Source organism: Amblyomma mixtum, chromosome 3, assembly GCF_055824585.1.
Source record: "Amblyomma mixtum isolate Tamu chromosome 3, ASM5582458v1, whole genome shotgun sequence".
Taxonomy (NCBI): domain Eukaryota; kingdom Metazoa; phylum Arthropoda; class Arachnida; order Ixodida; family Ixodidae; genus Amblyomma; species Amblyomma mixtum.
The window spans coordinates 213,767,305-213,779,788 of record NC_143014.1 but is presented as its reverse complement, the minus strand read 5'-3'; the positions used below and the strand labels follow the sequence as shown (position 1 = coordinate 213,779,788).

General features: G+C 48.9%; 1 protein-coding gene across 1 annotated transcript; it reads left to right on the top strand.

Moving 5' to 3' along the window:
• The first annotated feature begins 1,103 nt into the window (after window positions 1-1,103).
• Window positions 1,104-6,155, top strand: LOC149353601 (uncharacterized). The gene is made up of 2 exons (XM_089575838.1): window positions 1,104-1,470; window positions 6,034-6,155. The coding sequence occupies exons 1-2, from the start codon at window positions 1,113-1,115 to the stop codon at window positions 6,153-6,155; spliced, it is 480 nt and encodes a 159-aa protein (XP_089431964.1). The 5' UTR covers window positions 1,104-1,112.
• Window positions 6,156-12,484: the final 6,329 nt, after the last annotated feature.

Below are 12,484 nucleotides of genomic sequence, written 5' to 3'. Positions count from 1 at the left end.
AGCGGTGCCATTTTCGCATACTCGGAAACCGAAAGACGAAAGCAGACGACATCGCCGGCCGGCCTAGCTGCGAAAACCTGATACAGGAGGAGCCGAAAAAAAAAAAAAAACCAGAAAACTAAGGCACTCTGTTTTGAAGAACATTAAAGAAAAAGCAATCTTTTTGCAAAATAAAACACCATTATCATTATACTGCAATATCAACCAACATATACTTTAATTTTGAGTTCATTACTCTTTTCACTTTCGACGCACTACATTACGATGCGGACGAGGAGCGCGAACAGGCGCCGCAGCCTTGGCTGCGTTGACAGCTATGTATGAAACGGAGTATAGCCCTTCCGGGCACTGGCGGCAGTGCAGAAGTCCAGCCGCAGGGACCTTACGGGAGTGTCTTCTCTTTACCATTATCTTTCTTGATGTGGATTCTTCCACTTTTCCTTCTAATTCTTCCTCTTGTTCTTTCTCCAAGCTCGCTTCGAAAATTGGAGTTTTGTGGTACTGTAGAAAACGACTCAGCCCATCGAAACGGTAACCAGGGACCTAAAAGCATCTCCGCTTTCCATGACTTTCCCCTCCGCCTTACCAGAGCTCCCGTTGAAAACTCTGCATTCTTTCGAACTGTTCATTTTTGTTCATCTGCGTCCTGATCATTCTGGAAACCAAGCATGATTCCCATCCTAACCTATTCACCTTCCATTGTGCTCGGTCAGAAACCAGCGGACGTGACGGACTCACAGGCTTCGCGAATGTCGACGTGAAACGCATTGCGGCCCTGGAATTAATCGCGTCCTTAGAGCTTCCAAATATTGCTGACGTTTCTCCCTGTGCAAGCGCCGAACGAACGGAAATGAAGAGAAAAAAGAAACTCTCGTGTCTTTGTTCTAGGACATCATAAAACAAAACCAAACAAACAAGCAAAAAGTCTCAAAAACTCTCTATGCACCCCTCTTCTTGGCCGATCCCCCTCTGTGGGTATGCGCCATCCCATGAGGTGAACAACAACAACAACATCATCATCATCATCTCGCGTCTTCTGCTCGAGCGGCGCGAGACATCGAATGGACGCCATCTTTTCTTTAGAACCACCCCTTCTGGTGCATTGGCAAGCTATGTGCGTCCACCCAGCCTGTCCTGACCCGTCGGCTGCTAAGCTCCACAAGCGTGGTTCCGGACTCCACCGCGCAATGGCGAACGATCTGAGACAAGGAGCTCGCAGCTGCCGGGGGAGCTGCAGTTACATCGCAGCCCTTTTCATGCGGCCATACAGGCAGCCGCTGGTCTTCCGGCTCGCCAAGCGCTTCGTCGCCTCGGTCCGACGCCTCAGCTGCACCATCGGAGCAGGAGCCTTTGGTGCCTACAGACAGCCCCGCGGTCAAGGCGAGGAGGCGCTTGAGGTCCGAGAAGCGCCTGTGCAGAAATGCACCCAGCCGGGCACAGCCGTCAGCCGTCCCCACAGCGACCTACTCGGTGAGTTTGCCCCTAACTCTTTTCACTAGCTTTAGCGCACTTGGCGCATGTCCCTGTCAGCTGCTTCCCCGAGTCCTGCGAGTGTTCAGATGGTTCAGCCTGTAATTATGCAGGACCCACAAGCCGCAGTTGAGAAGTAGCCAGATGGTCTTCCACTGCGAGAAGCATTACGGTCCAACGCACACTTATGTTTTCACGCCTAGGGTTTGGAACCGGCTCCTCGCTACTCGTAAGCCTTTTCTGGACATAGTGACATGGGTGTTGCATGTCTTGCTAGCATGCTGCTAGGAAAAGCTAGCAGCTTGATGTTAGGCTTCATGACGGTCTGCTGATTGCAGCTGCCACCCCGGATTTAAAAAAAAAAGGAGGCACTTAACCCGTAACACGTGAAAAAAAAAAAAATACCGGATGTTTACCCCTGCTGTGATATGAACTTCAGTGGCAGCTGGGCTGAGGGTAAACGCAGATATAGTTTAATAATGCAAGGCAGAGGTGCCTTTTGCGAGCTTGTTCGAGTAGCCAGGTGCAGTCATCAGTTGTATGGCGTGGTGGTGGAGTTTGGGAGCTGTGTAGGGCGGAGGGTAGCGGTGCGTCGGCACATGGATAAGTCACGAATGATCCCTATATAAGAGGGGTGTTCGGCTGGACAGATACTGTGAAGGAGAGAAGATGGGGCTGAGGAGGGAAGGGGAGGCCGCCGCTGTCTACTGTTGTGTTCGGACCAATCAGTGATCAGCATTCGGGAGCATCAGCGTGGCACTTTGCAATGAGGCATACGTGTCGTCAGCTCATGCTCGTTTGTGACGACAAGAACTACGCCGCATGAACGTAGCCATAGCCCTCACAGCTGGCACGGCAAGAAAAAAATTGATTTGAAATGATGACATGCCCTCGCAATTCGCCACTCCAGATCATTCCTCGCCAACTAGCGGATTGAGCGAAAAACCGCCGCATCAAGTCCTATTTAGTGAAACGCTCTACGTTATAGTTACTCGTGCGGTGCGAAACGGTGTCGAAGTTCTCTTTTAGCAGCCGTCGTGCCAAGGCAAAAAAAAAACAAACAAAAACGAATAAGTAACCTTTGACGTTGTTTTAAGCATGAAATGCTTTTAGCCCCCGTTGTTGGCAGTGTGGTGACGTCACGCCGAGACCGAGAGCCATCATCCGGGCACTGAAATCCACTCATCCGGGCACTGAAATCCACTCATCCGGGCACTGAATTCCAGTCATCCGGGCTCTGAAACGAGAACATCCGGGCACCGTACGAGACTTAACGAGATTTAACGAGACTCTCTAAGCCCTCCTACGCGACCGGCATGCAAGCGCCGGTTGGTCTCCAAAGGAGTAAAAAAAAAATAACTGCTGCCAGTGCCTTCTCAATGTTTATCAAGATATCAGTCGCTGTGCGTTTGATAATGCACGGAATTATAATTTCCGATTTCTAATAACGCGTGCAAAAAGCACATAAATGCCACGATACACTTCGTTGTCATACCTGATCTCTTAGGGGCTTCCCGCATCGAAGCAAAGCCGCGCAGGCGCACAGGGGCCCGGGGGAGAAGCGCTGCGTTCAAAGGGCAAGGCATCGCGCCGAACGGGTGGTGGCGTTCCTCCCTTCCATTACGGTGTGGTTCGGGTGTCCACCGAGATGGCAGAGAATTACTGCGCCATTTCCTTTCCTCAAAAAACCTTGCGTTCAAATGGCAAGGCATCGCGCTGAACGGGTGGTGGCGTTCCTCCCTTCCTGTACGGTACGGTTCGGGTGTCCACCGAGATGACATTAGGCCCGTAAACATTTCATGCTTACTCTACTCTCGGTTACGGGAGAGGCAGAGATTTTTTTTTATTGCGAGATTGTGTGCCTTCTCGCTGGAAAGTGCTCACAATGCAAACTAGTTGCAACTCTAATTAACAAGACTATGCTCCCAGGAGAGCGGCAAAGATAAAAACCCTGAGCACAAGAAAAAATTTGGTTGCAGCCGTGGTCATTTTCTGGCCATGGCTACCCTAATTCCTTTCCGGTGGTCAGGTGGGCAAAATTTCCGGAGCCCTTCACTGCGGCGTCCCTCATAACAGCAGTTTCTTTGGGACGTTAAACACCTATAAACCATAAACCACACACTTAGCTTGTAAGCACTAATTTACTGTTGCATAGTGCTGTGATCTTGGTTTCGTTTTGTAGACGTAGTGTCATTGATAACTGACGTTGTCATGGGGCACAGTGTATTATCTCTAGCTGCTTTTATGGTGCTCGAATTGATGCTTGCCCTCAACCAGCAATAGGCCATGAGGAGTTTATTTCAGTGCGATCGAGCTGCGAGGCTGCCTTGCTGAGTGCAGCCAGACGTTACAGCGACAGCGCACGTAGAAGAGTGCCTATGTAAGTTAGGATCAGTAGATATTGAACATTACATGCAAGCCTACTTGCCCCATTGAGAGAAAACCCCCTCTTTGTGCGTGCGCGTTCGCGCGCGCGTGTGTGTTCATGACTGGTCGGGAAGGGTTGCTCGGGAAGAGCAACCTGGATCGCGCAAACCCAACGGCGGCAGCACCTGCCATGGCAGAGCAGTGGCGAACCGCTTAACTGCTCCACCACTGCGCCAGGAGGGCTATGGGGACTCTCAGGGATCTATCTATGTCAAGTTCAGAATGACCTCACGGAGACGGTCGGCGCATCCGAATGCAACCTGATGCGGCAGCTCGTGGGGAGCAGGCGCGTGCCGTGGTAGGGCGGCGACGCCCCTTCCCGAAGTTAGCGCGTAGATAAGGCGTGCGGCGTCGTCGCGGCGGCGGCTGCGTAGAGCAATCCGGAGGTAGAAGTGCCAGCTGCGGGGCATCGGGTTACATCACGCTCCAGCGCTGGGCGACTGCGTCCATGAAGTCAGCGGGCGGGCTTACGCTTTCTCACACGAAAGCGTAGTTGAATTGTGCAATGGTATTTGCCGCTTTCTTCAAATTGTGTTTTCGGTTGGAATCTGCAAAAAGAACACCTCAACGTGGCCGCCCATTATGTTTCGGTGCTGCCTGCCCTTCTCGACCTCTCCGTACTCGCGCAGTTCGGAGCTGTTGTTCATCGGACACAAATGGCGAATCGGTATGCAAAGGTAGATTGGTCCCGGTAAATCAGCTCGTGCGCGAAACTACTCCTGAATAAGTTGTCAGAATAAATTTATCAGGATTTTTTGTTCCACTGAGTACCTTTAGACTGAAAGACTACTTTTCAAGGCACTCACCGGAGATGACAGAGAGTGGTGTCAGAATTCTCGGAGTCAAAGCATTGTTTAGGGTACTGGAACTTTACAGCCAGCCCAGCCACTTCACCGTTTCTCGGGCCATTATTTTATGCTGGTTTAAAGCGGCAACGGCAGAGAAATACATCCTTGTAGGAATCAAACCGTTCAGAAGAGCCGGCAGTCAACATTTATCTTTTCCTAGTCAGTTTGGTATAGGAACTAAAGCCACTTGCCCATAGGAGGGAGTAAGTTCTTCCCAGAGATGCTCGCACCATTAATGCAGACCATGTTAATGCAGACCAACAGACCATGTCTAGTGGTCCCAGCACATCGGGCTCCCTGAAAAGGAATTGTAACTTCACAAGGATATGCTGCTGCCCATACTGCCCACAGCGCGAAAATTTCAGCATGCTTATCGGTGTAGTTGCTTAGTCCTGTTAGAATGAATTCTCGACACAGCTCCGAGAGTTCACACCGCAAGGTATAAGATATAAGCACGGCACTATGCAAAATTGACTCCGCGGACCCATAAAAGAAAAGGCTGACATTGCTGTGTTCCGCAGTTGTGCTAGAGGAGTCATTTTTTGCGTAATTGCTTTTTAGGCTATGTTGCCTCGTGGTGGTGGTGTGGTGTTATATATACCTGCTCATTAATGAATAGAGTAAAATTTTTTCCGTATTTGTGAAAGTTAAAAAAAATGTCAGAGATAAGCTAATGAACTAAAGCAGTAGTGCACATGACTTATTATAGACTTGAATTCTGATCAAGAATGCGACAAAGCATTTGCTATCTACTTTTATTCTTTTTCTGGCATTGCAGCTTTGATTACTTACAATGTCAACCAAAGGGTTTGTGCGCTCAGGGCTCAGCTCTAAATCTTATTTGAAATTGGGATTGGTCATGTGAGAGCAAATGAGGTAGCACAGTTAAGCACAGATAAAAGTGCTCTAAATTCGCTAACATTCCATCAGAACTTTCTTTTCTTTCCTCCTGAACTCCATCCCATAAAACAGCAGTCTTCATCGTCCCCAATTTTGGCGTACGCTTTTATTACCCTGGCCGAAAGCTACGTGGGAAGATGCGATTAAGAAGTTTGCGGGGACCAGGTGGCCGCGACTTCCACAGGACAGCGGTAATTGGAGAGTTATGGGAGAGGTGTTTGTCCTGCAGTGGCCATAGTCGGGCTGATGACGGTGGTAATGACGACCCATCACTGATGAGGACCCACTTTTGATGCACGAATGTTTTTTGTTTGTGCGTTTACGTACCAAAATTCAGTGTGCCTTTTTGTTTACCTGAATATTATTGCGCTCGTCTTCTCGGGTGCAGCCAACGGGGCAGTCCTGGAAGCCGTTGCCAGTGGAGCAACGCATCTGGCTGGCGCTCCATGCATCGCCAGCGGTGCGATGGACAGCCGGGCAGCACCGGGGATGCCAATGCCTTCGTCCTGACGGCCGAGCTGCTCGAGCTTGTAGGCCGTCCGGCCGCGGCGCTGCTGCTGCTCCTGCTGGTTCCTCCTGTAAGTGGCGTGTCCCTAACGCAACCACACTGCTCCTTGTTCGGCGTTCCGCATCTTCACGGGCAAAACTCGCTAGGAGGTGCCCACGTTAGCCATGCTGGCACGCCTAGTTTCAGAATGACACAGGAGAGGGAGCGGGCCGTACTTCCATGCAAAGCGTTCGCGACCCACTGGCAAATAACTGTGCTGTATGTCTGGGTGGCTGTTGAATGTAGATTTCATGCAGTGGTATACGAGCGATTTATCAGTGCACAAGGGCATGTAGTGACTGAAGATCCGGTCCATGAGAGGGAAACAGGAGACAAAAAAGGGCTGCGGTTCATTTTGAAACACTCAGAAGTAATGAATAGCAGTTTTGAGTTTCCCTCAAGAACTACGAGCAGTAATGGCCTGTGGTGCGGAAACATAGAGGCTAACGAAAAGGCTTGCAGTTAATCTCAGGAAAGCTCAGTATGCACATGCATGCACGCGCGCGTTACGTCAGAGTAAAGACGCGCGTTCAGCGCGGAAAAACAGGGCAAGTAAAGAAAGAGTAGACGAGCACTGAAAGATGATGCCGACGATGGGCAGGTGGAAGGGCGGTTGAGCTAGTGAGTTTTTAGGTTTTGGCTGCGGGCATCGTCGGTGGGCTCCTCCATGTGGTCTCCGGCACCAGACATGCAGTATCGCATGGAAGCCAGCCGATTGCCGGGGATGCCCATGTGAGCAGGGATCCATCGAAAAGTCACCGGTCGTGGGCTCGGTGCTCTAAGTGGGGCATCGAATGCCGACCCTGTAGGGAAGGGGAGGGCTCTTTCGTGAAAAGCACGTACGCTGAAGTCTGTATGGAATACGTATGCGTGGGTGGGGGTAATTGTGGTCAAGAATTTGACGGCATCTGCGATTCCTTGAACTTTAGGGTGATAGTGGTGGTTGGAGAGCTGTACGGGCCGGTTGAGTGCTGGTTGTTGAGAAGGTAGGGTGGAGGACGAGGGCTGCTGCGGATCCCCCGGTTTTCGTGAAGCAGCCATCTGTGTAGGCCACCGCCCCAGTGTCCAAAGGTGACTTGTGTTTTACGTACAGGCCTGGCGGCGGCCTGCAAGTGTGTGTGCAGACTTGCTGCGTGGAATGAATGCTAGGCGATGGTTAGTGCGGTAGATCGGAGACTATGGTGTGTCTGGGATGGAGATGGGTGCGTAGGGGGTCTAGGATAGTATCCACCGCCCAGCTGGTGAGCTGTACAGGTGGATGATTTTTCGCTCTCGGTGTAGGCTGAGGAGGGAGAATAGACCGCCTCGTGCCTGCTAAAATATTACGGCACTGCCTGCCATCGAACGGAAACAGAACTCGTAACGGCCAACGGCACACTCGAATCCATGGATGATTTCTTGTTACTCGAGAATAGCAATAACTTTCTGGAAATAAGCATTAAAAGAAAGAAGGGTTTAGAAGGTTTTCTACTTTATTATAGGAAGGATTTATAGGAAGGAAATGGGTCGCATGCGTCTGAAGTCCATGTAGCGTCGTCGGTTCCAATTTGCTTCATCGCGGCAGCGCGAAAGCCCACCTGCGCTCTTTTGTGCCAGGCAATTTGTGCCCCTAGTTTGTGCCAAGGAAATTTTTCCTCCCGCCTATTTGTGCACATCGGGCACTATGAAGCGAACGTTGATGTCCGTGAAGCATTCTTAAAAAACGCTCTTACGCTACAGCACCGAGAAAAAAATTTACTTTGGAATCTTCACCAAGCTTATAGGTGCAGGACTGCGTCCACGTTTCAGCTGAATATGCCTTCAATCATGTCTTCTAGCCAAGTGCTGCATAGACGGGATGTCTATGAAGAAATAAAAAGCTTTTGGAAGACTAAAAACCTGAGAACACCGTCCTGCATCCACCGCAGTAGCCGTCGTAACGATTTGCGTTGGGCAACTTACTCACCGGATTTCACTGTTTATGCTACAAAATACAGGAAGGCGCACAGACGCCTGCGGTCGTCCTCCATAGTTGCTGCGCCCCATTCCTTAGTGGTGGCTGTGCGATGGTAAATTCCGCTCCCAAACACTATTGCATTTGACCCTGCTCGTCGGTCTCCCTACACACTTTATTTGTTGACAGCAACTTTTTGAGCTATTTCTGTTAGGGCTTACGTTGAGTTCATTCGGACATTCGTCCGAATACATGCGTAAGAAGTCAAGTGCAATCGATAAAGGAATGAACGATGCATTAAAGTTCGAAGGTCACCTGGCAGTTAAACGCATTTTTTTTTTTCTGATTCTGGCTGGAAGCTGCACGGAAGGCCTCGCCATGCGGCTCGACTCCTTGTCCGGCTTTGCATAAAGCATGCTCTAATATCCCGCGGCTACCCCGTAATATCGGGAGTAATCTTGTCGTGCACTGTGACAGGTTATGACACGATATTTTAGGTAATGAAAGGTACAACATTCGTGCAAAAAGCAAAAATGAGTCATCTCGTAGTGCAACTTTTCTCTTACTGGCGCTGTCATTCAAGCGGCAAATACCTCAAGCACAGGGCGTATGCGTATCCTTGTTGCGAAATCGGCGCTCACACAGTACGTCAGCCCTGGGGTGCAGACGAGTATAGATAAAGCGACACTCGAGGCAAACTGATGTTGACCTTTATCGACAAATTAAAGAGCTATTATAAAATGCGGCTGAAATCGGTGAAAGCGCGCCTTTTATCAGCAACCAATATGAATAAAAAATGGCAGGTGGCGCCACCCTCTGGTGTTTTAGCAAGGAAAGTGCGATGCTTTGCGACATATATTTACGCGCGCACGTTCCATTCACATCAAGAGGGTGGTGTCTTCTCCGTTGACGTCATGAGTTCGAATCGAAAGGCGGTGAAATGTTTAGGCCCAATTTTCTTGGCAACAGAGGCGTCTTTTGCTGCTGAACGAAGATCAAAATAGCCAGAAAGGGCCGCAAAATCGGTTGTTACTGAGAGCAGCAATGGCATGCACGCGTGTTCAGTTTCCTTTTCAAGTACGATGCGCTCATGCAAGGTCTCTTAAATATGCTAGGAGTGCACAACAACGGGGCCACAGGAAATGGAATTTATACAAGATTGAAAACATTTACCAGAGTCGCGTCCACTTTTTGAAGAGCTGACTCGCTTTCCTTTAGGCTTATTGTGTCTGCAAGCATAAGTAACGGCAACATGCAAAGGACCAAACGTGCATGCACCGCGGCAAATGCTCTTGTTCCATGTGGGCATGAAATGCAATATCGAAGGCTGTGACTGGCGATAGCTCTTCAGTTGTCGCATTGCGATTGAGTGTCACTGAAGAGGCAGCCGGAATTTCTGAGGTTGCCTCACATTGTCAGGAATTATCTATGCGTCCTTGGATTTGAGTAACAACGCACGGGCGCCAGAGTTCAGTGTCGAGGAATTCGGTGCTTTGAGCATGATTTCCTAGTGTCTGCTGTCTTTTTCTCCTGTGATTCGCCACACTCAATGTCTTTTCTCGCCTACGCAGACCCCTGGACCTGAAGATTCTGCACATCCTGGGCTTTTTCGAGTGGTCCTCAGAGCCATGGAGAACAACGGAAGGAGTTTTAATTTATTTTATAATATTAGTTCGAAATCATTTATTTAGATACATTTTCAGTTGTATTTTGATGTATTAAATGAGAAGAACCCACTAGTGGTCTCTTAATTATTTTTAAGATCCTACAAGCGCTGTGCGAGCGCTTATGCACCCTTGTCTCTAGGAATTGTTTACTTGTAATAAGCCGGTAAAACTGGACTTGAACTCCGTTAAAAATACTTCCATTCTGCAAAAGTGGATACCAGCATGGTGGACAACGAATTCAATGTAACGAGGGGTTGTTAATGACCAAGTACAGTCATCATTCGCCCAGATTCACCGCAGTGCCCCGCTTGTCAAGTGGCAGTTAAAAGCACTTTTTTTTTTATTCTGGCGGGAAGCTGCAGAGAATGCCTCGCCATATGGCTCGACTTCATGTCGCGCTGTGCACAAAGCATGCTTCGTGCCTTTCTCGTTAAATAAATCTCTCTCTCCGCCTCACTCATGATAGCCGTTTTCTTCTTTGAGTACGAGTTCCGCAGATAAACTTGCATAGCTCCTCGCAACAGTAAGCAAGGAGCTGAAATCATGCCGCATTTCCTCTGCTGTTAGCCTTCCTTATAAAGCTCACACAGAGACTCCTGTATACTTTCAAGATTGTTTTGTTCTATGCGTATGCATTTGGTTGGTTGGTTGGCCTCAAATAAAATGACACGTACCCACTACGGGAGAGTGGCCAAGACACAGGCGGTGAACTGATAGAAAGAGGAGCATTTATAGAAGAAAGGAAGTAGTAATAGGGTATAGGCTGACAGAATGAACGACGACGGGACGATGGCTTTTTGTGCAAATTCGAATGCAATGCATGTAATGGTTCAATTTTGCACTGACTGAAAGAGAGCGAAAAAAGAATAACGAAATAAATTTTTGAAAGTAAAAAAAATAAAAATGAATAGAAATGATAACAAAAATAATAATAAACCAAAAGAGAGAGAAAAAAAGAAAAAAAATCTATGCCTCTCCCGTAACTGAGAGTAGAGTAAGCATGAAATGTTTACGGGCCTAATGTCATCTCGGTGGACACCCGAACCGTACCGTACAGGAAGGGAGGAACGCCACCACCCGTTCAGCGCGATGCCTTGCCATTTGAACGCAAGGTTTTTTGAGGAAAGGAAATGGCGCAGTAATTCTCTGCCATCTCGGTGGACACCCGAACCACACCGTAATGGAAGGGAGGAACGCCACCACCCGTTCGGCGCGATGCCTTGCCCTTTGAACGCAGCGCTTCTCCCCCGGGCCCCTGTGCGCCTGCGCGGCTTTGCTTCGATGCGCGAAGCCCCTAAGAGATCAGGTATGACAACGAAGTGTATCGTGGCATTTATGTGCTTTTTGCACGCGTTATTAGAAATCGGAAATTATAATTCCGTGCATTATCAAACGCACAGCGACTTATATTTTGATAAACATTGAGAAGGCACTGGCAGCAGTTATTTTTTTTTACTCCTTTGGAGACCAACCGGCGCTTGCATGCCGGTCGCGTAGGAGGGCTTAGAGAGTCTCGTTAAATCTCGTTAAGTCTCGTACGGTGCCCGGATGTTCTCGTTTCAGAGCCCGGATGACTGGAATTCAGTGCCCGGATGAGTGGATTTCAGTGCCCGGATGAGTGGATTTCAGTGCCCGGATGAGTGGATTTCAGTGCTCGGATGAGTGGATTTCAGTGCCCGGATGAGTGGATTTCAGAGCCCGGATGAGTGGATTTCAGTGCCCGGATGATGGCTCTCGGTCTCGGCGTGACGTCACCACACTGCCGACAACGGGGGCTAAAAGCATTTCATGCTTAAAAATAGCATGGGAGTCACTGCGTTTCTAGAAGAAAATTTTTAACAGCACAACGCACACTCCTGTTGCTGCGTCCAAGCGATGAAGCGCCAAAGGAAAGAACAACCGCAATGGACACAGACAGACTGTCCTGTGTATTTCCGTGTCCACTTTTCTTCCTTGATCCATGAAACTTATGCATGGCGTAAATGCTTGAAAATCGTCATGTTGGTGAAGATATGAAAAGGGAACGGGGCAAAGAATGTGGCTTCGATAGAAAGGAATGGCCTAGTATAAAGACAATTCGGCTGTGTTCCGAATCAAAGAGTAAAAAATAAGGTAGATTTCTGCTCGTGATGTTGGCGTTCCTTGTTTTTCGTTTTTTTTTTTCAACGGCAACTCAAGTTCGCTGTTTTTCGGTTTTCTACGATTTAGAGAAAACTGCTTCGGTGGTTTAATTTTCGAGACTTGTCGGTATATACCGAAAATAGAGAACCCTTGATATAGTGCTCAAACAAAGCCTCTGAAATAGTAACTAGTAGTAGCGGAGGGCTTCGTGAAAGCAATGATGAGTAGAAGCTGAACAATATAAATCAAAACGAATGTCATAGCAGCTTTTCGAGATTTCTTGCGTAATTGCGCGTTTTTACGTGAGATTGGACGGAAAGGGTTACGTGCGGAAACAGGCAATAATGACAAAAAAAAGGCGGCCCGTTGGTCTAGGGGTATGGCTCGCTTTGGGTGCGAGAAGTCCCGGGTTCAAATCCCGGACGGGCCCCCTTTTTTTAGCTGTTTTTTTTTCACTCCCACCTCAAGTCCCGGCTTTTCAGACACTTCTGAGACTTACGCGCTCACTCGTATGCCGGAGCACGTTGGGCGCTCCAGGAGACGCAAGCACGGAGCGTTGGCGTGGCTGGCG